We start from the raw sequence: 27,805 nt of genomic DNA on the forward strand, positions 1-27,805 counted from the left end.
ACCAAATCATCACTCTTTTGTCCCAACAGACCCAAACCACTCTACATGACAGTGCACTCGTTTCCAACGCTAGGATCCACGTGATGCGATTCTCTTTCTCTCGGCTCCGTCTCCAAATCCTCCCAGTAGATGAAATCCATGAATCCAGAACGAGCTTCATTCAAAGTATCAGCCACAATTCTCAAAGACTCCTCATTATCCCCCTTCAGCGCAAGCAACGCGAGAGCAACTCTCTTCTCCAGCTTCCAAGGCCCAGATCCCTCATATGCTTCAAAGTACACAGGATTTCCAGCTTCTTTCAGTTGTTCCTCTATACGCCCAAACGTGATGAGGAGCCAACAGGTGACGCCGAGATAGTTGAGGCTCGAAATTGGTGCGATTCCTGCTACGTCAGAGAGAATGTCGAATTTCGCCAGGTCGAGAATGTCGCGGCCGTCGAGGACTTCTGATCTAGCCTGTGGAGGGATCTGAAAACCTTCTGGTGCGTACTTGTTCAAGACCTCATTAGGTACCTCGAGTGTATTGTTCGCAATGGAAGACAGTTTGTTTGTTGCGTCAATGATTTCCTCGTCGGTCATTCCAACTGCTCTTGCCTTCCGAACAAGGACAGTGTACTCCAGTTTGTTCTCGCTAAGAAGCTTTGCTCGACTGAGGCGCTCAAAGAACAACATGCTGCCAAATTGAAGCTCCTCATCGGGAATGGCCTCGAGATCCCAACCCGCCCGGCGACAAGTGGTGAGCATAGAGTGTCTCTTGAAAATATGGTTGATCTCCAAGTCGAAGAGCTGATGAATGTTCTCGGCATATCTTCTTCTATACCGAATCGCCTGTCTCTGCGCCTGAGCCTGTCTGGACCCTGGCTGTCCAACACTGGCGAGCAGAGCATCCACAAAACCCGATGTCGGCTTGTGACCCTGTGCGAAGAACGTATGCTTGAAGAGATCTTCTAGTGTAGCGCAGAGTCCAATAGGTCGAGAGAGATAGCCCTTCTGCACAACAGCATTGTGAAGGTGGATCATCAGCGTTGGCTCGGGCATACTTTCCCAGAGGAATATTCCAAGTCTGTAAGCTATCTCTAGACCTTCTTCAAGACCAACTCCACAAAGGAACGGCGAATACTCTTGTAGGCCATTCGCATCATGGTCTGCAAAGCGTGACGGCGGTATAGTATCGAGCCCAGTCGTGTACTTGTGCTCTCCAAGAAAGTCGACAAAATCAAGCTGAGCGATCTTAATGATCTCGAAAAAGTCTTTATGCTGCTCCATCTTACCATCCTTCTCCAGAATCTGTTTGAGTAGATCGACTGTCTGGCAGTACCCAGCAAACACGCGCTTGTTCTGTCGATCGAGAAAGAGGTCCACGTCTCGTCTGGCACGACCCTTCTTTGCTGGCGCTTCAAGCATATGGCCGTACAGAGCACTTAAAGTCCAACCGCGGGAGACAGTGAACGAGTCGACGATGCACTGCATCTGGAAAACGTGGTGAGGATAAATCATCTTGGTGATGTCGGTGCCGGGCTTCTTCATGGCCATGTTTGTGATGTCGCCTGCGAACTCTTCCAGGCCGAAGAGGACTCGGTGGACGCCCCAAGGACCGTTGGCAGACCAGTCCACATCTTCGTAGACATGCTTCTCTCCTCTGACCGTGTTTCTCTGAACGACAACAGAAGAGAACACGTTGACAAGATCGTAGAGCCATTTTATGGTGTAGCAGCGACGCCAGTGGACTCGCTCCTCATTCGTAGCCCGTTCGAGATTGAAATTTGGATCCCACTTGACGAGCTTTGCCTGCATGGCTTTTGTCGGCTTCCCAGTACGATTGGCCTGAAAATCAAGAACAAAATCCCTCAGATCCTGATACGCGTGGATGAGGAACTGCTCTTTGATATCGACGGCTGTCTCCTTCCGACTTTGATGTTCGCCGTCTGGGCCCACCGCGAAGAGGGCCAGTCTGAAATTCTCCTGTGCTCTCTCCATGTTACCTCGAGTGATGGTGTTCATGATGATTTTGTAAGTGTCGTGACCGGGAAAGTCGACAAATATCGCCGCGTTGGTGCGCTTGACCATGGAGATCGTCAAGTTGCTTACCGCTCCTGCAACAGCGCTGTTGAGACCTTCGTATGCGACCTCCTTCCAGAGACTTTGGTTGTAAGCGCGAAGGGCCGCCCATTCTTTGACGGTTGAGTAGACAGCGAGTAGATAGTCTGTGACAAGACCGACCTCGCCACTATCCTCGATGATGCGAATGCTCTCAATAGGTATTTCGTCAGTCGCGGGGTCTAGCGTGTCCTGTTTCTTGCCCTTCTTTGGCTTCTTGTATTTTCTCGCCTTTTTGCCCTTGCCCTTTGGCTTTCGTGAGACCTTTCTTGCAGCGACTGGTGAATGTGGCTGAACGACATCGTCCTCTTCATCGCTCGACTCTTCTTTGTCGACACTCAGTTCTTGGAATTTGTTGGCGAACAGGATCTGTTTAACATCCTCAGTATCATCACTGGTCGTAGCGCTCGTCTTTTCCCATTCTTCGCCGCCAAGAATCCTGAAAGCACTGTGGAGGGTGTTTATGAAATGTCGGTGACTCTCGTTACTTCGTTTGAGTTCCTCGTCCGAATCAGGCCCCATAAGCTCCTGAAACGTAGTGCTAACGAGAGATCTCGCCTGAATGATGGACTCGAAAAGCCAATAGATGACATTCGGTACAGGCTCCTTGTGCTGCGAAATGAGAGTCGACATGGAAATCAGGCCATTCACCGTGGTTTGACCTGTCGTGTTGACAGAGGCGGCCGATTGAGCCTCTCCATTGGTGGATCTGAGGAGACGATTGGACACGTTGATCATCCAGTACAACAAGTATTTTGTGTCTCTCTTGTAAGAGAGGTAGAGGTTCTGCGACACCATCGTCACATACGGGACGGCTGCTGTTCGCACAGAGTGACAGTATTGCAATAATGGTTGACCCTACTGAGGGCACAAAAAGAAGGTTTCTGCTTTGTTTTTCAACTCAAATGGCGTTGCTGGGGTCACGTGTTGACGTGACACAATTACGCACCGCGCATTCGTTGTTTATTTGTTTATTTATATGTTTGCCAGTTGAGATGTGCCAAATAAAGTTTAAACCGCCATCATCAATAGACAGTGAATATTTGTCCGATGCAAGATGTATAGACATGGAGGGGAATCACCCGGCGTGACAGTGCGCCACCAAATGCAACCCCGCAATGTTTAGAGACGAGTATATGTACTACTATTGCTAACCCATCTAGCTAGGACCATCTAACTTTAAGTGCATTTGCCAAGGAACCAGCTTCCTAGAGCAATATTAGCATCTACGGCAGTTTATCTTGTATGTAGGAAGGCTGTAGCCCATAAACGCAACTTACCCTGGTGAGAAACACACTTCAGTCCGTTGTTGCACACTGTTCCGCTATAGTTGACGTTGCACCAGTCTAGCAAAAGTAGTTTGTGTTAGTGGCTTCCCATTGTGAAGTTGACAGTAACGTCCCCCACCCAAAGACCGGCCACCCCCACAGACTGGCCACCTTATTTTTAACCCAGCCACCCAATTTGTATATACTTTAAACAGTTATAACTCCATTAATTTAATTCTAATTAATTTTAAACTAATACTAATTAATTTAGAATGCCTTTTTTTACTAAAAAAGATATAAGTACTGTATTTTAGATAGTTATAGATAGTATATTAATAAATAAAGTAACTAAAGCTTATAGTATTAACTATTCTATACTTTAAGGTTAGATTAAAGGAAATATAATACTAAAAGAAGCCTAAAAACCTTACTAAAAGCTCTTTAATATTTAAGAAAAGAGTCTTTAAGACTGGATTATTATTTAAGCTAATCTAGAATACCCTATATTATATTAATAAGTTAGAAAGTTTATTAATAAGATTGCTATCTATAATAGCTTCCTAAAAGGCATTAAAAAGAACTAATTATAAGGCTTTTTAGGATAAAATCCTAATATTAAGATATTAAAAGGTAAGAAAATTAACTCTAACTAATATTATAGAGCTTCTTTTAAATTAATAAAGGTATTCTTTATATTCCTTATAATGCCAGTAATATATCTAGTTAAGTAGAGAAATAGATATAATATTAATAAAGTTAAAATAATAAAAGGAATAGGAATGAATAATCTATTCTTTAGTTATTAATTAAAGAAGTTAGTATTTATTTATTAGCCTGGTTTTTATGCCTAAATTATAATTCTTAAGTATATTTTAGTAATTAGAAAGGTCTTAAGACCTATAGTTATTTTTAAGGGGAAAACAGTCTAATAATAATATTTCCCTAAGAATTTAGACTTCCTAAAAGACTAGGAATTTATATATAATAATAAGGGCTAGATAAGTAATAAATTAATATTAATTTAATTAAAAAAAGTCTTTATTTTATTAATATAGCCTAAAAAGAAAAATAAACCTTAATTTCTTATTTTTAATAGCTATAGAAGTTATATTATAGAAGATTTCCTTTAAGAATATTATAATAATAATATATATCTATTATTTCTTTTTACTTATACTTCCTATATCTTTTAGCTACTAAATATTACAGTTTTTAGTTCTCTAAAGAGGGCATATTATTATTTTCTTTTAAATCTTATTTTTATTTTTAATAATAGTTATATTAATAAGATTATATTTTTATATATTTATAATAAGGCTTAAAGAGAAGCTATTATAAAGTTTAATGCAATTACTAGCTTTAAAGCTACTAGACTGTAGCCTATAAACCTGGTAAAGGTCCTAATAAACCTAATAGTTATAGAGATACCTTTTCCTGCTATTACAGTAAATTTACTGGCAAAAGAGCAGGATTTAAGTTTCCTAAAGACTTCTTATTTATTTATATAGCTTTAGTAAGCTTTAGGCTAAGTTTTAGCTTCTATAATATAAGATCTAACTGTTAGGCTGCTTTTTAAGAAGATTAGTAGTTAATTAAACTGTTATAACTTTAATATTAAGTAATAAAATAGAGAAATAAGTATTTTATAGTAAGAAAATAAAGAAAATTAACTAAAATAATATAAAAAAGTTATTTATAACTTAAATGTAAAGTTTATAAAGATTCTAGTAATAAAAAAAGCTTATAAATAGATATAGAAAACTTTATAACTAAAAAGAATAGTAAATAAGGTTAAGAAATTAAAACTTAAGGATCTTTATATTAATTTCTATATAAATATTTACTGACTGAAGTTTTATTTAATATAAAAAATGTAGTGTTATAATAATTTATTAATTAATTATGATATTAGGTTTTTGGTGTTTTGGCCGAGGTGGCCAGTCTGTGGGGGTGGCCGGTCTTTGGGTGGGGGATGTTAGATGTAAAGATTATACTGACCTCCCTTATGACGCTGGCCCCAGCATACGTATTTGTCTGAGCCTGTACGAGGCATGCAGTATCCGCTAAGACACTCGATGTTCAACTGACACGCAGCGCCATCTCCACTAAGAGCAAGAGCTCCAGCAGCCATGTGGGCAATGAGGAAGAGAGAAGAGGTAAACTGCATGATGCTGACTGATGCAAAAGGGTTATGAGGAAAGGTGAAGAGAATCACATCAAGGAGGACCTTTCCTTGGCTTTATACAAGAGGAAGCTATGGAGAGCCCCTACGCTCTACTCCGTAGACCGCCTCGTGTTTGTCCGATTTAAAGTTTACGGCAGTTAACAGAATTTGCCCACTTTCCGCACCGGCCATCTGGGTATACCGGCGGTTTCGTGTACCTAGCGGCAGTGGGTCTTGTTAATCTATCAGTACGAGAAGAAAGCCAGACGATTTATTAATCAAGTGATAATCAGCATCTTTATTGACCCACCTGCAAGTAGAGTATACTTTAAAGCTAATCCGTAAACAGCAACTTGACGCCGATTAATATTTAAGGCCTGTATTGTTTGCGGTGCGGTGAGCAGCCTGGGCAGAGTCAGAGTTTGTATCGGCATTTTTGCATTATGAAGGGCAGTAAGTATTTGCAGACGTATTAGTTGTATCAATAGGGACTAGGCTCTCTGGCTAATATGTCAATTAAGCTTATATTTACTGGGTTGTATGATGTTACTGTTAATATCTTATTTTAGCATAATAAAAGGAAGATATTAAGACCTGACTATCTGCTCCTTACTACTCTGTAGCTTCTATCTACCTATATAGAGTATAGCTGTAAATACTTTCCCCCCCACTGTAGGCTCCTAATACGAAGTATAATTTTAGCCGAGAAAGTTACTTTTTACTACTGCTATAAAGTGATTAATTTGGTTTTCCGATGTAACCGGCCTTGAGTTAAAGGATTCAATTGCTGTTGGCCTTCCTCTGGGACTGGTTCTTGCATCTGAAAGACGAAGTCAGAATTGCAGGTGCAGCTGACTCAAGGCGTATTTCGATTTAGAATGAAAGTAGAGTTTCTTAAATTTCAAAAGTAAACAGAAGGTGCATGCCGCTATTACCGTCAGAGAGTTTTGCCAGAATATCGCCTTGATAAGCTTCCTCAAGAGTATAGTCTTCGCCATTATTGCGATCAATTCCGACGTACTCAAACGCCTTTACCACGGCGTCTTTATCATATCCCAGGGCAACAAACTAGTTGATCAGATTGCGGTTGTACCCCCCGTAACTAGCACTAATGGTGGTCAGTGGTGCTGGTCCATGAAATAAAAGGCAGAGGCACTTGAGAAACAAACCTATCAGTTTCTGTAGTTGGGGCTCCTGCGTACTTTACAGCCCACTCCTGTGCCCTTTCTTTGAAGAGAGACGGGGTCTCCCGAGACTGCAGGTCTGCTTCACTATTAAGAGGGTATCGCGAGTCGGGATGCTGCAGTAGCTTAGCTATTGTAGCCAATGTTGCCTTTATAGTGTTGGTTGGGTCCCATGAGCCGAGAGCACCTGGTGCAATTTCACCCTAGCATCGTCAGTTCGATTAACTTACAGAGGCTATCTTGTGCCCCGCGTGGTGTATATCGCACCGTATCAGGATTCACATTCGGATTATATATCTTTTGATTAAACCTCATTGACGGCTTCGCAAATGGATAGTCATCAGGGACCAATACGTTGATGGTATAAGTGCCTCCGAAGAAAGGTGTATCTGGTGGAATTGACAGGGAAGCCTCGAGATGAGCTAAATCATCTGGGTTGCATGGCTGCAAATTAACGCCGGTATCCTGACAATCTTGAAGTTCTTTGGCAAGTCGTCTTAGACGCGAGCTCATGGCCGCTGTGTCCATTTTGAGAGTATTAATTGAGAGCTATTTTGAAGCAGAGTGATGCAGTGTGAGAAGGAGTATTGACAAAAGACAGTCCCTAATTTAATGAGAAATAGGAAAGAAAGCCACCTAAAAAGGTCGATAGGACCACCTGTTGTTACGGAAGACTGGAGCACCTAAGACAGCCATATCCAATCTCGATTGGCCAGCCAAAATCATAAAATGCAGAGTAAAGCACTATCGCAGGTACGGAACATTGGAGTAGTCTGGACCTTCAATCGCTGCTGTTGCGCGGGATTAGGCTGAGACTATTGGAGCAAGTTAACACCAGCTAGAATACTGGTTTGGGTGCTTGAATCAGCAAGCGGAGAATCTATAATCCCATGGATAATTCAACGGTCATGGACTCATGGGTCCGTTTACAGCTAATAACTCCATAAACCCCCTCGATAACAATGGACGGCTCTCGGAATCAGCGCCAATGAGATGAGCTGGCTACGCGCTCAACGGAGCACCAGACAATGCCGATCCTCGAATTTAGCCAGTCTTAACGCGTCGCCCAGAGGCTAGAGCAGACACCTGCAGAAAGTGGCTGTTACAGACCCTGGGAATTGAACGAGAGCTGAAAACATCCCTGCTTGACACTAACCCATCTGGAGTCATACACTACTGCGCCTTGATAGGCAATCACAACGGCTGCCAATTCACCGATGAAGTTGCTCAAGGCAGACAGGAGATGGCCTGATTGGTATGATCATGCGCCGAGGCTTGAGCTACCTGACTAAATCTTAGCTCCCGCCCTCCACAGTCTTGACTTTCTTCCACCATTTTACCTTTAGTATATCTTGGAAAACGTATGGAATCGCAATGAGCGCCATTTTTGGGACCCAAGCCCGTGACGAAGCGCAGCAGCTTATAGAGAAGATTGCTGTCGGCCATGGCTACATCGAGGCAGCAAAGCTGGATGCCATGCCACCCGATATACGCCGAGTGGTGGAGGAAGCATTGAAGAGTAATTCCAAGTCTCATGCCGCCGCTACAGAGTAAGTCGTCACAGTAAGATCCTCTTCGCATCTAATCTCCCTCTAGGCTCGTACAGAAGTTAGCTGCGGGGAACATCAATGTTGCGTTTGAGCTGCTCCAGAATGCGGATGACAACCAATACACCCGCGCAAAGGCCGCTTGCGCGAGTCCAGGTGTTCAGTTCATCGTTACTCCAGATATGGTTATTATAGGCAGTAATGAAGACGGTTTCACAGAGAGCAACGTCAAAGCTCTCTGCGATTTCGGCAAGTCTACCAAGGCTGGCACGTCAGGCTACATCGGACAGCCGGATGTAGGTTTCAAGTCGGTTTTCACTATCGCTTCCAAGGTTCAGATAGAATCTGGGCCTTTCTCATTCTACCTTCAGCACGAGGACGGCGATTCTGGTATTGGAATGGTGAGACCCCACTGGATCGAACTACCCGTTCTTCCCGGCCATGTGAAGGATCATGAGGCGTATGGCGGTCTCTTCGGAAACCGGACAAGGATCATATTGTTTCTCAAGGAGCAGAACAGAGAATTTCTACGGAGTAGCTTCATTAGTCAGATCTGGGATACACCAGATAGTGTGTTACTCTTCATGAAGAATCTGCGGTCACTGAAGATTACGGTACTAGGTGACGACAACAAAGTTCAGCGCTCGAAGGACGTGCTTCTCGATAGAGACTTATTCGGCTCTGGAACTCGAATTGCAACGACGAAGAAACTCGGCCCGACTCAGCTCAAGACGTGGAATCGCTATCTCGTCTACAGATCAACGGCAACAGGTTTGCCTGGCAACCCGAACCGAAAATCAGCTCCAGATTCTTCAGCAAATCCTTCCAGCGCAGAAGTCGTACTAGCCTTTCCTGTGGATGATAAAGGCGAGCCAATTGTCGAAATCCAAAAAGCATATGCGTCTATGCCACTCTCTGAGACTGGGCTGAGCGTCAGTATATTTGTCCATACGGCTTGGATGCCCAGCTGATCAGTATACCTAGTTTCTTATTCACTCCGACTTCGTTACCGATGCGGCGAGACAGAAACTTATGAGTTTCTCAGAGAGAAACGCAAAAATCAAGACAGCAGTTGAGGAAGCAGTCGTAACGGCGATCCAAGACATCTGTAAAAAGCCTGGCACAGAACACAAATGGATGCGTTTCCTTCCCCAGTTGAATCGAAACACTATCGATCCATTCTGGCTCGGATTAACTAAAACCTTAGGATCCAAAATCTCTGACATACCACTTTTGCGTTCAAATCAGTTATTTGGCGCTTTCTCCAAGATATCCTATCTCAAGCGCCTTTCCGAGGATCAACTGGACCAACATGGCGCGCCGCTTTTGCCTGATCTACAACAAGAGCTGTACTTGTCTTCGCGATATGAGCCCCAGGACCTCGATATTCTCAGTCAATATGGACTCACGTACATGCCGAACTCGGAGGTCATATTGAGGTTGCAAGCTTTCACCGGGCGTGCTGAGTGGAAGACGAGAACTTTTGAGGAGCGAGATGAAGATTGGCATGCTAGACTGGCACGTCTCGTCTTGAAGCTATGGACTGACACACAATCCAACTGGAAGAACGTCATTCTCTGCTTGAAACTCATCCCACTTGCTTCAGGGGACTTGAAGAGTGTCACTAAGGACGGAAAGAACGAAGAGTTTTATGACAACATGATCGACAGCATTCTTATCCCTGAAGATCTGGGTTTCCCAATTCTGCTACCGGCAGCCGCAGCGAATCCGGATTGTCGCAAACTTTATAATGTGTTTGGACCAAAGACTCTTGCTGCTCAACAGGTCCGTGAGAAGATTATTAGGATGTACAAAGATCCCGCTGAAGTGGCTAAGCTTGATGTGGCCAAGTCAAGAAAGCATCTTGTCTATCTCTACCGAATGGAGCCGAAGGACTTCATCAACAAGGAGGAGCAAGAAATCATGGTTGTCTTTGACCAAAAGCTACGCATCAAGCGTCCGAAAAAGGAATATGTCTATCTCCCCGGCGAAGGGCCAGTGGCCCCATGGAAAATTCTCAATCCCCCATTCCCAGGTGGGCTTGAGCCGCCAGATGTATCCCTCCTGCATCCAGCCTATCTTGAAGATCCACCGACCCCATCAGATGGCAATGAGAAACCATGGATCCAATGGCTCTATCATATTATCTACTGTGAAGAAAAGATTCAACTATTCTCCATGCGAGATCCGCCTGCAGAAGCCGACAAGACTTACTCGCCAGAGTATAAATATCTCGTCAAAGCCTACCCAGGGCTTACGCTTCATAGACTCATGCTGAATTTTCAAAAGCCAGAAGTTAAGAAGCAGTGGGTTGATGATAAGAAGGGAACCGCTCTTATGCGAAGAATGGAGTTTCTCTGCACTGATGGTTTGCGACATCCCTTGGAGGAGACTCTGCTCCCGCTGCCAAAACTGCTAGAGAGCTGTGAGAAGAGATTTGCGTCAGTGGACAGCATGCCGTTTCTTAAACTTGACGAGCCTGTGAAAGAAGATGATGTTCCTGCATGGCTCGACTTGGCAAACCATTGTGGTATAGGGACTGAAGACGACACTAAGTTCACTCTGGCGATGTTGGGCTCTATTTCTAAAGCGACTATGGAAATAACAAGTGAGATTTCACTAGCTGTTATTGACTTGTATCTCAAGCTTCATTCCCAGGTTCCCGATGGCTCTTTGAGCGCTACCTTCGCGGTTCAAACACAGATTAGGTAAGTTAGAGTTCCCAGCCTTACTAATAAAGCGTATTAACCAGAGCAGAAACTTCTTCAGCAACAACAAGTGTATTCTTTGTACGCCGCTCAGACAAGCAGATGAGAAGGAATCTACTCGCGGGCAACACTGGGTGAATAAGTCCGCATGCCTATGGGCTGCGCCTGAGGGCATTAATGTCTACAATCCTCTGCGATCTCTGTGGTCCCCAGTGATGGCCGGGATGGAGCTTGCAGATCGCAAAAACTTGGAAGACTTCTTTTGCCAGACTCTTTCTGTTCGCGACATAACCGAACACGACGCACTCAGTGAGCTGCGTCACTTAGCTCGTTCGCCGGATCAGACGAAAGACTACTCAGTGGTGACCAAGGAACTGTACAAGATCCTCCAGGCACAGACGGAGAACCTCAATGAGATCAACACGCTTATCATCAAGTAAGAACCAGGATTCCCAACCCGTCGCTTTCCATCAGAGATGTTACTGACGAAGTTGTAGGCAAGCATTTCGAGATTCCCCCCTCATTTATCTACCTGGCCAAGAGGCCAAGAAGTGGTACAAAGTCCCAGAATGTGTCTTTTATAGTGAATGCCCGAGCGGGGACGAGATCAGTCTGGAATATCTCTATCCAGATATGTCATCCCTTTTCGTATCATTCCTCGAGGTTCCCAAGTTGAGTGCTTCCCTCGTGTATCAGAACTTCCTGGATGTCGGAAACACCGCCCAGCCTATTCCAGACCTCAAGAAGCTTCTTTGGTCTCTCCTTGATACCCTGGCTGCAGACACAGTACCATCGAGTGTCTATGCAGATAAGATACGAGATTGCCGCGTCTTTCCGGTCAAGCTGCCGTCAGGAGAAGTTCAGCCTATGAATGTACTGGGGGACTTCTGTATAAATGACAGACCTATGTACGCAGCCGCTCTGAAGGAAAATGCCAACTTTCTCGACTTCTCTGTTGAGGAGGTCTATCGTCTCAGGCCAGTCATTGAGTGGTTGCGCTTAACTGAAAGATACCTCTCAAAGCTCGTAACGGAAAAGACGTCGGTTGATGAATCTCAAGGCGTTGAGGATAAGGTTCTGGCCCATGATATCGCCAGCAAAGCCGCCGCACTTGCCATGTTCGTCACACAACTTGTCAATTACCCTATTTGCAAGCTAATAAGATAAATAGGATCTCTTCACACTTCGGCGATGGCAAGCCTACGGTAAGAAACTACAACCTTCAAGATACGATACGTAAGGTAGAAGTCTTTCGTCATCCGGACATAAAGACCAGCATTACTTTGTATCATGGCTTCAAGACGATCAAAGTACCGCTTGCGAAAAGTGGAATGCACTTTAAATCGGCCCTATTCGCCAAATGGCGGTTTTACATTCCGCAAGATGACGACGATCGGGATTTCTGCATGGCAACTGAGTTTCCGCGGATGTTAGCTGCTCAACTTTTAGATTGTCCGTTACACGCTGTCGATCCTCAAGCGGTGATAATTACTACCAGTATTCTCCGAGCCAAGTCTTCTAATGCTAGGCGCATCCTTCAGCATTATGGAATATCTGAGGCGGGTGTGTTGCAAGATGATACCCCGGAACCACCACGGACACCAGAGAGGCGACGAGACAACGGTGTCCCCTCCCCTTCTCCATCACCGCATGCAGTTATCAGATCTCCTGTCCCTGCTGTAAGCGCTGCTCAAGTCATCCGGGACGCCACTACCCCATACCAAGCCTTGCTTATTCAAGCTGTCAACGTCGCACGCATCTCGACTTTTCCGCACAAGAACTCGGTCTTTGATATGGCTGCAATCTCACAAAGTCTTGCAGAGAGCACTGCTCGCTCTGGACTATTCAGATTCTATGTCGGAGATCAGACAGAGTGGCAGCGAATGGTCGGTGCCGCTGGCGAGTTATATGTAAGTGTGTTTATCTCATACAATGGTGCTTTATGGCTGAGACAATAATTGTAGGTCTTTGAGTTGCTTTTAACCATTCCCCATGCTCTTCCGGGGTGGTCTCGAGACAATTGGCAAAGTACCGTCAGACATCATGCCAGTATACACCCTGACTATAACTCTCTTGGTAGTTGGTACGGGATAGAGCAAGGAGACCTCTTCTTTGACGACGTGACAGGAACATTTACCAGTTATCTGATTGAAAAAGGGTATCTCGAGGAGAGTTGGAGAAAGGAGCGACCGGAGTACTACATCGAAGTCAAGACCACAACATCGGCACGTCTCGACACGCCATTCTACATGAGTAAACATCAATATGCACGAGTAATATCTTCAGTCCCTGTGGTTCCAGATGCCCACTAACAGGATTCTAGATGCAGTTGTTTGGCGAAAGCGTCAATACTGATACACAACGTCGGAAGGTCTATATCCTGTTTCGAGTACACGGCTTGGAGTCAGGCCAAGTTGGCTTGAGGGTATTCATCGATCCGGAGGCACTACGCAAGAGTGGAGATTTAGTATTCGAGGCTCAGAGTTGGACAGTCACACCAAGAGCGGGATAATTACATGCCTAGGAGGATTCCTTGAATATAATTATTTCTAGCCTATCTTGCATCTACCTATCAGTCTTCCTTTCCCTCCTTCGGCCAGTTCATATTCTTGACTGGCCGATATCTGAACCCGGATTCTGCATCGCAACTTTCAGGTGTATTCTTCAACCAGAGAACCCAGCAGATCATCAGGACCGCGGTAAGAGGAATAACAATCGCAAAATAAATCCTCACTTGCTGGTTCTTGTATTTAAAGTCGAACATGTTCGTAGAGAAGATTGTGGCGATGAAAGCTCCAGGTAGAAAAAGAATCGTCAAGATTGACAGAGTCTTCATAGCTTTGGAGTCTCGGAGTGATTCTCGAGCCAGCCTAGCTTGTAGATAACTATCGTGCTGCGTGATTAAATTGTATAACTGACATTATGTATCGGCTAAGAGACTCACTAGAATTATATAGTAACACTTACAACATTTCGTTGACTCTCAATCTTTTCAGGTAGACTCTCGATGTCTGAGTCCCTGCTTTCAGACATTTTAGAGTATGTCTGGACCACTAGTTTCAGCATACTGTCGTTTTCTAGATCTTCTTGCAGTCCAGCACCAAACTCCTTCTCAAACATTCGACGTCGGCGAAGTTCAGCAAGCTTCATGCTGCACTCATGCAATCTCATACTCAATCTCCGGTATAGCTTACTTGCATCATCTAGCCTGCCCTCTTCTTCGAGCTGCCGCAGAAGCTCCTTATCTACCTTTTCAACTTCTTCTTGAATAGAGTTGAAAGCCGAGAAAGTAGCTTGGTAGTGGGATTTGAATAGTTGTACTGGTAGCAGAGTTCGATGGTGGCCCTGTTTGGCAGCAATGTCACGGACGCCGCCGAAAATTCCTCTTAGATCAACGCCAGCATCAGCATGAACGATACCAGATGACTTGCTTCGGTCTCGCGCAACACCACTATCGATTACGGAGTAAAGAATCAATGACCAGAAGCCTGTACTATAGAATGGCGTCTGGATGATGTAAACTGTACTTTGATTAGTGACAGTTCGCAATGTGATGCTCAAAAAGGTTACTCACGTTTGGAAGTCTTGTTGCCCTCCTTGTCATTCAACACTTGATATCCTCCACGGTCATGACGTCGAGTGATTTCGAAATCGACGGGGAGTTCGAAAAAGCCAGACAATAGCTCGACACGAGGTTCGTTGAGGAGGTTTTTTAACTTGTCGAATGTTGTAAGCCCACTCTCACTTGACTGCCTTGCACTATATTTACTATATCAGTATTGGAGACGGAGCTATAATTTCGAAGAGCATACATCAAATTGCAGAAAGAAGTAGGTCTCGACAATTGCTGTGCCTGTTCTCCCCCTAGATCCGCTAGTTCGACAGGTGCTGGAGCATCATCATTCTAATAGAATCAGTAATAAGATCATAGTATCACGGCAGACCAATGCCATACCGGTGTCTCAGATATCCAGGAAAAGTAGTTTGCCAACTCGCCTCGGCCCAATGACTTGGGCAATATGTCCGGTGCATCAGCAACGGTATTGTTGTCCCAGAGATCTATGAACCATGATTTGGCCTTGTCATCCGCCACTTTATGTTCGGCCTGGTCATCCACTACTTTATCCTTTCTAACAAGGTCTCTGACAGTCCGGTCAACGGTTTCCCACGGCGGAATGTCCTCTATGTCAAAGACGTTTCGTATTTTGCAAAGCTGGGAGAGATCAACCGACTTGAGGTCATGCAGATCCAGGCCTGTCAGTTCATTAGGTATCAGAGGAGATTCCTCTGGATCAAAGGTCACGGAATGATCTGGTGGGCTCATAAGTGAGAACCTGGAAGCATCAGCTTTGATGTTGACTTTGGCCTCGAAGACGTCGTTGGATCTTCGTGAAAGTAAAACGGCCGTCTGCAAATACAGCGGAACACCTGCTTTGACAATCGGGTCTTCCATGATAGTCCATTTAACAATGTTTGTTTCGAGTTCGTGGCCAGTGAGCACAACACTCGGCGTTCTCTCAAGCAAGGCGTTTTCCCCTCCCTGCTGGCCTGTGACACCAATAATGGCAACCGCAGCGTCGGCATTCACCGTTGGTTCATTAATGGGGTTCTCGACCTTTGGAGAGCCAGACCTTCAGCGCAGGATACGGGTTCACGTCGGGTGCTAACTTACTACATGGAGCTGGCCATCGGGCGCCATGGTAGAGATAGCTGGACAGCTAACATCTCCGGAGAATCTGACGGTGATGTTTACTGATCTTATCCGGAGATTCCTCCTGTGAGGTAAAAACCTGAATGAAAATACCAATAGCGTGGCTGGCTCTGCTGTTCTTGCACTTAATTGTCCATGTATGGCGCCAATTATCTGCACTTTCATTGCGTAAGGAGACTTATGAACGATAGTCCGACGCTGGAAGGGATCCTCAGGGTGATTTCGAGCCATATTGCTGGTCTTAGAGTAGCTAGGCAAATTATCGTTCAACCAAGTTCGACCAATTCATGTTGTTGTGAAGGAAATGGAGGGAAAACGTTGAGGGGAGGGTGGCTGCTGACAAGATGGCCTCAATTATCCCTGCACTCACGGATGCTCCGACTTCCGAGCCAATGCTATGCAATGAGTATGCAGCCACGTACAGGGGTAGTTTCAGCTCTTCAGGCTCCTCAGCATTCCCTGTTGCTTCAAACTTGCGCATCATGAATAACCCATGTATTTCTTGGAAAGTATTTGATTAAAGTCTAGCTAATCACCGTCTGCACAGAAAAGCCACTAAAGTGCATCTAAGAATTGGTAGGCATGCTCGTCAACTTCTCCCCCGTGCTCGCCTCATCCGCCCTCCAAAGCGAAGTCACAGTCTTCCACTGCGTATAAAACCTCAATCCATCCTTTCCATAAAAGTTGGCAAGACCAGTTCCAGCCACACTACGCTTGTTTCCGGTGAAAGAAAACATAGGCAAAGGAACAGGGATCGGTACGTTAATGCCAACCTGTCCAGCATCGATTTCTTGTTGGAAGAGAGAAGCCTTGGCTCCTGAGTCTGTGAAGATGACGGCTCCGTTACCCCAGGCGTTGGAGTTGATGAGATCGATGCCGTCTTTGAGTGTTTCTTCTTCCATACAGAGGAGGACGGGGCCGAAGATTTCTTCTTTGTAGCATTCCATGTCGGGGCGGACGCCGGAGATGACTGTAGGACCGACCTGTATCATGTTAGCAGTCAGTAGTCTAATAATCATAGATGACTCACCCAGTTGCCATCAGGGAAGCCATCAGGCTTGTATCCTCGCCCGTCAAGTAGAATCTTAGCACCCTCCTTCTCGGCACTTGTGATCAGGGCATTGCAGCGATCGCGACTCTGAGGAGTGATCAAAGGTCCAAAATCCGACTTTGAGTCAAAGCCACTGCCAGCAATATGGTTCTTCGCCTTTGCGACGAGATCAGGCAACCATTGCTTTGCGTCTCCGAGAGTAACCAAAACACTCAACGCCATGCATCGCTGTCCAGCAGCACCAAAAGCAGCTCCGGCAATTGAATCAAGGGCATGATCCTTGTTAGCATCTGGGCTCAGAAGAGCATGGTTCTTTGCTCCAAGATTCGCTTGCACGCGTTTGCCGTTGGCTGATCCTCGTTGGTAGATATACTCTCCAGCCTTGTTGGATCCTACGAAGGAAATAGCTTGAATCTCAGGTTCGTCAAGAAGGAAGTTGACTGTGTCCTTTGATCCATGGACGACGTTGACGACACCTGGTGGAAAGCCAGCTTCTCTACAGAGCTCAGCGATCATCATAGCAGCACCCGGATCGCGTTCCGACGGCTTGACGATTATGCAGTTTCCTGTGACGGTCGCTACAGGAAGAGACCACAGCGGGATCATAGCTGGGAAGTTGAAAGGGCAGATGGCCGCGACAACACCCAATGGGTTTCGGTAGGAGCGTGTTTCCATGTCCTTGGCAACCTCGAGGACTTCCCCGCCGAGCTGAGTCGTGATTCCACAAGCAGTCTCACAAACCTGCAGTCCACGAAGAACATCGCCCTTGGCATCAGCAAAAGTCTTTCCTTGCTCAGTGACAATGCTTGTCGCAAGGTTATCCATATGCTCGCGGATCAAGTGCGTCAGCTTAAACATTATTTGCTGGCGCTTGATAATGCTCGTCCTCTTCCATCCCGGAAACGCAGCCTTGGCTGACTTGACTGCTTCTTGCAGCTCATCGTTGGTACTCTCAGGAACACGCGTGATGACATTGTTGGTCGCAGGGTCATGAACTTCGATCCATGACGATGTCTTTGAGGAGACGAGCTTGTTGTCGATGAAATTCTGTGTGTCCTTTGGCTTGTCCAACTTCTCGTGGTTGCCGGGATAAATGACAGACTGGTAGATTGAAGTCGAAGGCATTTTTGAGATAGTTGTTGTTGGTAGATGGAAGAAACAAAGAAGGGATAGAATGATATGGTGAGGCGGAAACCTTCCCGATATAGGAGCAAAGAGCGGTCGCCTCCGTTCGGGACAGACCGACAATTACCCCGCACTCTACCACGGAGAGTGTCTTGTGACGGCTTATCAGTGTTGGCGGGGCCGATAACCGTTATCGTTGAGGCCTATCAAAGTGAGTTATCAGAGACATTAATGACCGTGTCACCGTTAGTTTTCGTGGCTCCACGATGGGCTTTATCTAATCTCCGTTTATTTTGGAGACTGAATATCGTACCGACCATTTGAGGCTCCAATTGAGTTGAGATCGCCGTCTTGACTGTTGATTCCTTTGGTCCGGCATACTTCCCGCTGAACTCCACCAACGCTCACTAAATTTCCCACTAACGCTGCCCTAGTCAGGAACTCAGGGCACCTTATTTACTGACCGACAGAGGCCTTGAATTGTGAGTCTTTATGCTGTCATTAGTAAATTGCTGTAAGGCGAATATAAACTCCCAGCCACTGGACTCACCTGTATATATAAGTATAATCGACATCCCTACACATGGTATCTGATTAATTAGTTTTTTGCTTAATGACCACCCTAGCCCGGATGTAGGGTTAGCACCATTCACCCCCAAAATGTTCCGCGTTCTGGAAATATGCCAATCTGGTCTTCGGGGGATCGACCACCGAGATTCAAGAAATGTCTTCCTATTATAAGTTCTACGGAGCTCCGGGTCTGTTCTAAGCTTTGCAGACCTCTGGACACTGTCTTGTCTCATTGTTGTCAATTCTGCCTCCAAAATGAAGCTATTCACCTTGGTTTCCCTCGTCAGTATGCTACATGTAGCAACGGCGGCACCATCAGCGGACAAACATTCTCCAAAGAAGTTTTACTTTGCCAAGATTAACAAGATCGTGTCTTTGTAAGCTAGTGACACCTGTAACTCTCACCTATGTCTGACTATATAATTAGCGGCGATTCATGGACAGACACTCGATTTAATACGTCTGGAGCTCAACCTTCCATAACCAACCCATTCGGAAATACCGGAAAAACAAGCTCCAATGGGAAAATGTGGCCAATGTACTTGACAACACAGTATAATCAGTCATCCGTGTTGCTATATAACATGGCTGTTGGAGGCGCTGTCACTGATGTCAACATTGTCAAGACTGGACCCAATGACGTGGTTACTCAGGTTCACAGATTTGACGCTTATTTACAGCAGCAACAGCCGAACTTCTTTCCACCAAAGCGTACGCTGTATACAGTCTTTATCGGAATCAACGACATATACCGTACCATCAATGACGCTGACCAGAATGAGACGGTCATCAAGATCATGGATCGCCTAGACGAGCTCACAACTGACCTACACAGCCTCGGCGCTCGCCAGTTCCTGTTCATCTCGACCCCGCCGCAGTCTCTATTCCCAAACAACGTTCCAAAGCCCATTGCACCAACTCTCAAGGCAGCATCTGAGAACTGGAACAATCAGCTTCAAAAACTCTTGAACCAGCTCGACCGCAAATTGTCTCATAGTACCTTTTTCTTGTTTGACATTGTACCGTTGATCACTGCTGTAACCGAAGATCCGGCTCAATTTCCTGAGACTGCGGTGTACAAGAGCACGGGGTTCTGTGCAGACTACAAGAGGTAAGACACTCTACTCGGTATTTTGATGGCATCCAGTCTAATAATTATAGTGGCACGATTACACCTGACTTTAAGTCTGATAACTGTGAGCACAACGCGTCGGAGTACATGTATATCGACGGCGCTCATCCAACACAAGCGTTTCACCAAATCTTGGCTAAGAAGATCGCTGAACATTTAGCTGCTGGCCGAACCATTGGCCGACATTGATTGGACTCAGAACTGCAACTTGGAAGTTCATTAAACGACAAATGGCAAATACACTATTGACATAGCGTATACAATGAATATACTATATCCGCATATTAGGCTAAAAGAAAGACCAGCTTCCCCGCGTATAACCTTGTCTGTTGGGGGCATTACAGAAGCATTCTGGAAGTCTCGGCATAGAAAGGGCCGAACGTAAATCGAACCCATTTTCAGATCGACATGCGAAACCTAGAAAGAGCTCGCGATGACAGTCCAGTGCCGCATTGCAGTGATGGCTTTATCTGATTGGCTCTGCACCTGTTACTAGATTCATTCACAGTCCTGTTTTAGCCCACAGAGTGTTCATCATCAGCCCATTACCTTACCTAATTCGATAGTAAACTTTGTAGGTCGGTCGATTATTCGCAGTCGAATTTGAGAGGAGTTTAGTCTATGTAATCGATTATTCAAATTAAGAAGACCTTCATAACTTTCTAAGCTCTTTCTTCTCAAATGACTGAATTATTTATCTACTAAAACTGTAAATGGTTATTGATTTACCTGACCCGAAAAGTCTTACGCATTGACCTCGACTTAAGTGAGGATCGTGTAGAAATACGAGGCCATAGCAGAGAAAAGTCGACTGATCTTTCCATTTGCGGCCACTATAGGTTAACTAGTCTGTTATCATCAACGCTATGCTTTTTACGATCACGAGAACCATCTAAAATTAGTTCCGGCTCAAATACGAGGTTTTGAAACCAGGAACTGGGCCCGACCGTTCTAGCCGATTTCACCAGACTACAAAATGTTTCCCCTTTTGCTTTCGTGATTTCTAACCTGCCAAGACCCGTCTTCAACTTATAGATCTCTTGGCGACGAAGTGTTGCTGCAAGGTCATAAAGCAATGCATTGTTACGCAACAGTTGTCGCGCTTCTGGGCGCGCAGATCGCTAGTGCCCTTCCTCAATCACAATGGAAAGCCTTGTCGGGAGACGAAGTGGTTCGCGCTGCTGTCGCGTTTCATCAGCCTAAGCTTGCGGAAGCTGAAGCTTTACTGATGGATATCTCGGATCCCAATTCAGAGAAGTTTGGGCACTATCTTGAGCTCAGGGAAGTCGTACGTCCTTATTCAATCTTCTGCCAGTTACTCTCATTCTCACTATATTTCAGCAAGACTTGTTCAAACCGAGAGACAGTTCACAGAAAAATGTCCTGCAATGGCTCGAAGATGCAGGAATTGACTTGTCTTCTGTGCATCTTAAGAAGGCAGCTGCTGTTCTAGAGTTCTCTGCTCCAGTCAAGAAGCTTGGAAAAATGCTCGGAGCTGGCGTCCATGTTATGCACAACGATGCGACTGGTGAACTTCGTCTCGAACCTGCCGACCACGCAGTTCCATCTGCAATTGAAGACGATGTTGAGTTTATTACTTTGGCTCAATCTCAAAAGACTGGCAAGACCAAGCGCAGCCGTGCAGTCAAGCCTGTTCTCGATACCCTGCCACCTCCATACAAACTCCCAGTTGCAGATGATCTGCGCAACTGCAGCGAAAGCTGGACTCCAGCTTGTATCCGAAGTAAGTCAAGAGCAAATGTCCACCGCTCGTTACTAACTGGCGATATCAGAGCTCTATGGCATTCCTCTTGGAACCAAGGCCGCGAAGAATAACTCCATGGGTCTGTTCGGATACGGCGACCCTTATCAACCTGCTGATCTCAATCAATTCTGGGCAAAGCACGCTCCCTTCATTCCCAAGGGAACAAAACCTAAGGTCAATAGCATCAACGGCGCCGAAGCAGAAGGTGTGCCCATCGAAGGCGAAGAGTTACTCGACATCGAAATGTCATATCCCATTGTTTACCCCCAGACCGTCACAATGTTCCAAACCCCTTATAACAACAAGGGAGGTCTTGCAAATGACTTCCTCGACGCTGTTGATGCAAGCTACTGCAAGTATGACGGCGGTGATGATCCTGATCTTGATCCCACGTTCCCCGTCTTTGGTGGCTTCCAGGGCCCTGCTATGTGCGGCAAGTACAAGGTTACAAACGTCGTTTCGATCTCTTTCGCGATTGACGAGCAGACTCTCCCTCGTCGTTATATCCAGCGCCAGTGTCACGAGTGGATGAAGTTGGCCCTCAGCGGTGTTAGCGTTCTTGTAGCTTCTGGAGATCGTGGAGTGCAAGGCGCTACGCAATGTACTGTGAACCCTTACGATGCAAAGAAGGAAGCTTTCAACAGTCTCTTCCCAGGGTCTTGTCCGTACGTCACCGCAGTTGGAGCGACACAGGTCAACTTCACTGGCAGCAGAACCAACGAGGTTGCCGTCTTCGATCCCAAGCATAACTTCTACTCTGGAGGTAAGTGTGCTTAGGAATGTTAAGAGTTTTACTAAGATATTCTAGGTGGTTTCAGTAACATGAATGCACAGCCAGCCTACCAGCGCAAGGCTGTCGCTGATTATCTCGCTGCCAACAACCCTCACTACCCCAAGGGAACGTACAACATTTCCGGACGCGCCATTCCTGATGTTGCGCTTCTGGGAGCAAATGTTACTTTCCTCCAAGACGGCAAGACTACAATTAGTGGAGGAACAAGCGCTGCTACACCAATGTTCGCTGCCATGATTAACAGAATCAATGATGAGCGATTGCTGGCGGGGAAGAAACCAATTGGGTTCTTGAACCAGATTTTATATCAGCATCCTGAAGTCTTTACTGATGTAGGTGGCATTATTTACTAAAGAACGAGCATTTTACTAATGTTGATAGATCACCCAAGGTTCCAACCCTGGCTGCGACACGGCGGGGTTCAAGGCGGCCAAGGGATGGGATCCGGTCTCGGGAATGGGCTCACCCAAGTACCCGAAGCTTCGTGACCTGTTAGTCAGCCTTCCTTAAGCTAGAGGCTCCGTATAGATCGCATTAGATATAAATATTATAATTTGACCTTGGTATTACTTTCTGAACACTTCATCTCAGTCCCAGTTTGCTGCCTAATGGCGATGCAGGATGATGCATGTCACGTGCCATTGTCTTGTGTTTGAGCCGTGATCAAGCGTGAACTTTTCAACCTTCTCATCTCATTAACCCCAACTCCACGAACGAAATGGACGCCGCTCTCCTTCCAATCAATGAGCAAACCGCTCGATTTCGTCAAGCAATAGAATGCAACAAAACACTCATGACCGTTTTATCGCGCGCGGCTGAAATGAAGCTCCCCAATTGGTACCTCGCCGCTGGTGCACTCACGCAAACCGTCTGGAACGTCGTTACCAACCGCGACCCAGAACTTGGAATTAACGACTACGACTTGATCTACTTTGACGACTCAGATCTATCGTGGGAGGCTGAAGATGCGGTTATCCAGGCGGGAAAGAAGATCTTTGCGGATATTCCTACTGAAGTTGAGATCCGCAATCAAGCACGCGTGCATCTCTGGTATGAGAAGAAGTTTGGCAAACCGTGCCCTCAACATCGTTCCAGCGAGGCATCTATGACTACCTGGGGGACCAACACTGCGCTTATCGGCGTTCGATTGAGAGAGGACGGTGAATGGGATATCTTTGCGCCATGGGGGTTCTCGGATATGTTCAGACTCACGGTGCGCCCGAACCAGTTGATCATGACAGAAGAGACATACCACAAGAAAGTCCAGCGCTGGATCAAGTTATGGCCCGAACTGACCATCATGCCTTGGAAATGATGTATGTTATAATCTCAGTCTGGACAAACTTTTGCTATAGAGCTATTAGATAATGATAGAATCGGAGCAGTTGTCAGGCTCCATGCACATTGTGTCTATTTAAATCTCCTTCTTGGGCCCCACGTAGACCTTGTTAGCACGAAGGAAATAGTAAATGGTGGCCAAAACACCAATTCCGCCAGTCATCAGAGAAGCATAGTTCATGCTCTTAGCATCGACAGGAGTTTGAGGAGGCCAAAGACTGAAGAACCAGACAATAGTGATAAACATGCAAGCAAAGGTGTTGTTGATGATGCCAAACATCCCCTTGAGATGCCAAGGACCCCATTCGAGAATTTGTCCGTCGCCGTGAATGTTTCGGATTTGATAGTTCTTATCACAGCGACGGTATAGAAGAAGGATGGCGGGCATGAAGTATGATGCGTATAGGCCGGAGATGGCGACTGAGATGATGGCGTTGTAGACAATTGAAGAGCCGAGGTTGATGAGGCCGATGATGCAAGAGATGAGACAAGTGACGGTGATGGACCAGACAGGCATGTTGGTGCGGCTTTCGACCTGGAGTTTATTAGAGATTGTTACAAATGAGCGAATATTTAAGCATACCCTTGAGAGAATAGGTGAGAAAGGCAAAGCATTATCACGAGCAAAGGCCCAGAGCATACGCGATGTCGAAGCAATAACACCAACGGTTGCAGAGAGGGTCATGACGATAATTAGCGAGACCATTCCGGCGGTTCCGCCCTTTGAGCCAGTGGCTTGATAAAAGATCTCCATGAAGGGGTAACCAGTTGGTGTCTCAATGGCTGCGTCGATGTCGGTTGCGGAGTAGAGCATAGCGATGACCATACCGAAGCCGAGAAGACCGTTGATGGTGATACTACCCATGATGGAGCGGGGCACGATTAAGGAAGGGTTTCTGACTTCTTCACACATCTGCGAAACGGTTAGTGACATACACATCGATTGACAGCAATGGCTCTTACGTGAAAGGAGCAGTCGACACCTGGTGCGCGTTAGTTGAGTGAATAATTGATGCGAGATCAAGACTTACCCGTGAATGAGAAGACACAGCCCAACAGTCCAACAAACCATGACAGACCTTGAGTAGGCCAATTGCCCGAGTTGCGCCACTCAGTAAACACTTCAGTGCCATTATCATTATCGCGAAAGACAAGAAGAGTGATGAGAATAGCAAAGAAGCCGATAAGATGCAGGATCAAGATCATTCCCTCTAGAATCGGAAGCAAAGCGCTGACAACAGTGTTAATAATGATGGCGACCAGGACACAAGCCCAGATCATCAAACTACCATGCCATGTTTTCGCGTCATAAGACGGCGTGGTAAAGATAACCAGGCCCTGAATCATAGTAGCTGTAAGAAAACCCGCAGCAGCAGACGTTCCCTGCCACCCAGCCAGGTTCATCCATCCCGTGATGTAGCTAAGATATTTCGCATATCGTGGAGGCGCAAGCATGGCAACCCAGTGGTACTGGCCAGCAGCCATCGGGGCGATCGAGACGAGTTCGCAGAGACACGCGAAGGAGCTGAGGACGCCGACCCATACGAAGATGTAGCCGTAGATGAGACCCGCGCTGCCGCCGTTGCTGAGACCGGGAGCGAAGTTCATGAGGGTTCCCTCCCAGGTGACGAGGACAGCGCAGCTGAAGCCTAGAATTGTCCATCCTCCAAAGTTTCTCTACATTGTGTCAATTGGGTTTCAGCAGGATCAATTGGTCTCGCATACCTTGAGGACTGATTTCTTTCCCAGCTTCGCCAATTGCGCATTGTCCATGTGATCTTGATCACTCGATACCGAAGCATCTTCGACCGTGGATCGGGGATGTTTTGCCGCAGGCATATCGTTGAGTTCGTACTGAGTAGCCATATTGATCGTCGTCAAAATGGGTCGGAATTGATAAAAAAGAAAGTCTGCAGTCTGCGCTGCGAATAAATGACCCTCAAGATGGGGAGGGGAGTTGGGGAAAGTTTAAAAAGGAACTCCGTCTGCAGGCAAAAAGTTAAATACAACCCTCCCATGCCTATCAGATATGACAAACAGTTCGGCGAACTTGCATATCCTATCCCTGACGGTATTATCGCTCGTGGTAACGGTACAGGTGGAACGCGAGGAGAACCACCTGTTGGCGCTACAGCCGAGTAGGGGAGGTATTCCAACTTGCATGAGACATGCATATCGTAGGATGAAACTACGAACGAGAGTGGACTGAGGTCTTTGACCCTTGTTATCTTCACCAGGTACGCTAGGGACAAGCATTGCGCCACACCATTTAAACCATCCCACTTTATTTACAAGGGTTCGGCCCGCGCCCAAGGGCAGCATTATTCATTGCTAAAGAGAAATATACCGGTACCTACCGCAATTAAGATCCGAGTGGTTCAATGAGCAACCCCAGCAGCAGGATCAACAAGGGCCTCCTGGCTATTCTGCCGCGCTGCATCCCACGAACCTCCTCCCTTGCCATGATCCGTCACAATATGCGCAAACTTTTTCACATCCCCCTGCCTGCTCGTCAGCTCGAAAGCCTGCGACCCCGACGTCAGCGTGTGGTTGGACCTAGACTTGTTCCCCGTTCCTCTGGTCGTCCCGCCGCTTTTGCTATTGTTGCTTTTGCTGAGGGCGCCGAATATGTCCCCTGCGCCCATCTGGCCTGACTCGAGACTCTTGAGGAAGCGCCACCAGAAGGGGATGCAGGTGGTGGTGATACCGATGCACTGGGTCACTTGTACGATGATGGTGGGCTTCCACATTGTGAAGATCGGCGTGGATGATTCGAGGGCTTGCTTGAAGAAGTAGATGTGAGACACGGCGGGAGGGATCATCCTGAGATTTTGTTAGTTTGTGTGGATGCGTGGCGTAGATGACTTACAGAATGCGTGAACCAAAAACACCAACCACCATTGCTTTTGTGCCAATTGGCATCTGCAGGTGCACGAGGATCTCGATGGTGACACCGGTGATGAAAAGATCGGTAATAACGTTGACAGCATCGACGTATGCCCAGAAAGCCACCAGATCGACACATGAACCGTTGATGTAGTCCCAAGATGACGGTAATGAGCATGCGAATGCCCGTACAAATATCGCAGAAACGGCCCAGCCTACAATGATGATTTGGATCGGCAGTATTCGCCTGTGAGATAGTGGTGACATATTTGCAACGGTCGTCGTGGCTGAGATCTTCGAAAATGCTAATGCCAGATAAAAGAGAATGTCGGATACGAGTTGGTCCTGATACCGTCAGACCAGTTGCAAACATTTACTGTTGAACTCACCTTCAGAATCAACGTTGTTTGCCCAGACGACACATCAAGTTTCCCCATCCCATTCGCACCTTGTGAATAAACGACGGCCGATTGAGCAATGACAAAGATCTAAAATGTCAGTGTCAAGATCATCAGCGACCAAAGCTTAATTTCTCACCATCGACACAAAGATCAGGATGTCATCCGACTTGAACAGACTCGACCATCGCAATCTCCTCATCGTAGCAATCCGCGTAAGAACACGAATAAACACCGAGAACATAGTAACAATCATGAGAATCATCGACAGCGCCCGAATAACAGGCGCCTTGTTAAACGGCGTCTCATGCTCACGAGGCAAAAGCATCTCGACGATTTGTGAGGAATTGATGAATTACAGATCAAACACATGAAAGCAAAGCCACAAGCTTGAGGAATGGGGTGGATTAGGGTGATAAAGCTTCTCACTGATATCTAATTAACGCAATGATGCGACTGGGACCATGCACTCCCTTGTTTTTTTCCCCGACCTCGCGTATAAGACATGTGTTTCGGGAGACAACTTATCTCAAGCGGGCATATCAGGACTCGATAAGAAACCACCGAGTCCTCTTTGTTCATGCCACGTTAAACTTACAGGTCAATTCCAGGACACGCAACAGTGTTGGCTGGTAGCTCACAGGATCTCATCCTTTGATATACCCCCTGCATTAAAGTTCCCTCAGTGCACCAGACCCGGAGATTTACTTTGCTTTAAGCCGTTGAGGCTTTCTTTCATTTCAGGGCCAATCCTTGCGCTATCTCATGATTTTTCGGACTTTGGGTGGGATCACTGAGCCAAGATGGGTAAATCCTTCGCTGAGTGGGGGGTCGGGATCAACAGCCGTGCGGCGGATTATGTCGATCTGGGGTCCGGAAACCAATCAAGGGCTCTTCAAAAGTCTCGACCTCAACTGCCGATCCTTTGCCCCTTTCGTGACCGCGTAACAGGGAGGTCAGCCGCGTTTCGGTACCCTCCATTCATCGAACCATGTCAGCTACAGGGGCCATTACAACACCTTTTCTCTTCTCCCGTCACTTGCTTGTTGAGAATGTCTGTAATGCATTG

The 27,805-nt window shown here is 46.3% G+C and overlaps 10 protein-coding genes; 4 read left to right on the plus strand and 6 right to left on the minus strand.

Moving 5' to 3' along the window:
• Positions 1-41: 41 nt before the first annotated feature.
• On the minus strand, positions 42-2,894 carry FFUJ_13990 (uncharacterized protein; the record flags this gene model as incomplete). The annotated part of the gene is made up of 1 exon (XM_023581387.1): positions 42-2,894. The coding sequence occupies one exon, from the start codon at positions 2,892-2,894 to the stop codon at positions 42-44; it is 2,853 nt and encodes a 950-aa protein (XP_023434093.1).
• Positions 2,895-6,596: 3,702 nt separating this feature from the next.
• FFUJ_13989 (probable ubiquitin--protein ligase) lies at positions 6,597-7,240 on the minus strand (the record flags this gene model as incomplete). XM_023581388.1 has 3 exons in its annotated part: positions 6,597-6,636; positions 6,698-6,915; positions 6,980-7,240. 3 exons carry the CDS (start codon positions 7,238-7,240, stop codon positions 6,597-6,599), a joined length of 519 nt encoding a protein of 172 aa, XP_023434094.1.
• An 846-nt stretch (positions 7,241-8,086) lies between these two features.
• Positions 8,087-13,479, plus strand: FFUJ_13988 (uncharacterized protein; the record flags this gene model as incomplete). XM_023581389.1 has 8 exons in its annotated part: positions 8,087-8,262; positions 8,309-9,191; positions 9,244-10,967; positions 11,017-11,403; positions 11,465-12,085; positions 12,139-12,877; positions 12,932-13,240; positions 13,291-13,479. 8 exons carry the CDS (start codon positions 8,087-8,089, stop codon positions 13,477-13,479), a joined length of 5,028 nt encoding a protein of 1,675 aa, XP_023434095.1.
• Positions 13,480-13,539: 60 nt separating this feature from the next.
• Positions 13,540-15,666, minus strand: FFUJ_13987 (uncharacterized protein; the record flags this gene model as incomplete). XM_023581390.1 has 6 exons in its annotated part: positions 13,540-13,881; positions 13,935-14,488; positions 14,542-14,726; positions 14,780-14,871; positions 14,923-15,582; positions 15,640-15,666. 6 exons carry the CDS (start codon positions 15,664-15,666, stop codon positions 13,540-13,542), a joined length of 1,860 nt encoding a protein of 619 aa, XP_023434096.1.
• A 578-nt stretch (positions 15,667-16,244) lies between these two features.
• On the minus strand, positions 16,245-17,854 carry FFUJ_13986 (probable methylmalonate-semialdehyde dehydrogenase (acylating); the record flags this gene model as incomplete). XM_023581391.1 has 2 exons in its annotated part: positions 16,245-16,661; positions 16,709-17,854. The coding sequence occupies 2 exons, from the start codon at positions 17,852-17,854 to the stop codon at positions 16,245-16,247; spliced, it is 1,563 nt and encodes a 520-aa protein (XP_023434097.1).
• An 825-nt stretch (positions 17,855-18,679) lies between these two features.
• Positions 18,680-19,745, plus strand: FFUJ_13985 (uncharacterized protein; the record flags this gene model as incomplete). XM_023581392.1 has 3 exons in its annotated part: positions 18,680-18,801; positions 18,852-19,535; positions 19,586-19,745. 3 exons carry the CDS (start codon positions 18,680-18,682, stop codon positions 19,743-19,745), a joined length of 966 nt encoding a protein of 321 aa, XP_023434098.1.
• An 886-nt stretch (positions 19,746-20,631) lies between these two features.
• FFUJ_13984 (related to Tripeptidyl-peptidase I precursor) lies at positions 20,632-22,624 on the plus strand (the record flags this gene model as incomplete). XM_023581393.1 has 5 exons in its annotated part: positions 20,632-20,844; positions 20,898-21,300; positions 21,350-22,084; positions 22,130-22,446; positions 22,496-22,624. 5 exons carry the CDS (start codon positions 20,632-20,634, stop codon positions 22,622-22,624), a joined length of 1,797 nt encoding a protein of 598 aa, XP_023434099.1.
• Positions 22,625-22,832: 208 nt separating this feature from the next.
• FFUJ_13983 (uncharacterized protein) lies at positions 22,833-23,429 on the plus strand (the record flags this gene model as incomplete). Its single annotated transcript, XM_023581395.1, has 1 exon — positions 22,833-23,429. One exon carries the CDS (start codon positions 22,833-22,835, stop codon positions 23,427-23,429), a length of 597 nt encoding a protein of 198 aa, XP_023434100.1.
• A 99-nt stretch (positions 23,430-23,528) lies between these two features.
• Positions 23,529-25,318, minus strand: FFUJ_13982 (related to GABA transport protein; the record flags this gene model as incomplete). XM_023581396.1 has 5 exons in its annotated part: positions 23,529-23,987; positions 24,036-24,365; positions 24,416-24,435; positions 24,484-25,129; positions 25,178-25,318. 5 exons carry the CDS (start codon positions 25,316-25,318, stop codon positions 23,529-23,531), a joined length of 1,596 nt encoding a protein of 531 aa, XP_023434101.1.
• A 512-nt stretch (positions 25,319-25,830) lies between these two features.
• On the minus strand, positions 25,831-27,064 carry FFUJ_13981 (uncharacterized protein; the record flags this gene model as incomplete). XM_023581397.1 has 4 exons in its annotated part: positions 25,831-26,275; positions 26,322-26,683; positions 26,728-26,826; positions 26,876-27,064. 4 exons carry the CDS (start codon positions 27,062-27,064, stop codon positions 25,831-25,833), a joined length of 1,095 nt encoding a protein of 364 aa, XP_023434102.1.
• Positions 27,065-27,805: the final 741 nt, after the last annotated feature.

This window comes from Fusarium fujikuroi, chromosome FFUJ_chr08 (genome assembly GCF_900079805.1).
Source record: "Fusarium fujikuroi IMI 58289 draft genome, chromosome FFUJ_chr08".
Classification (NCBI taxonomy): Eukaryota; Fungi; Ascomycota; class Sordariomycetes; order Hypocreales; family Nectriaceae; genus Fusarium; species Fusarium fujikuroi.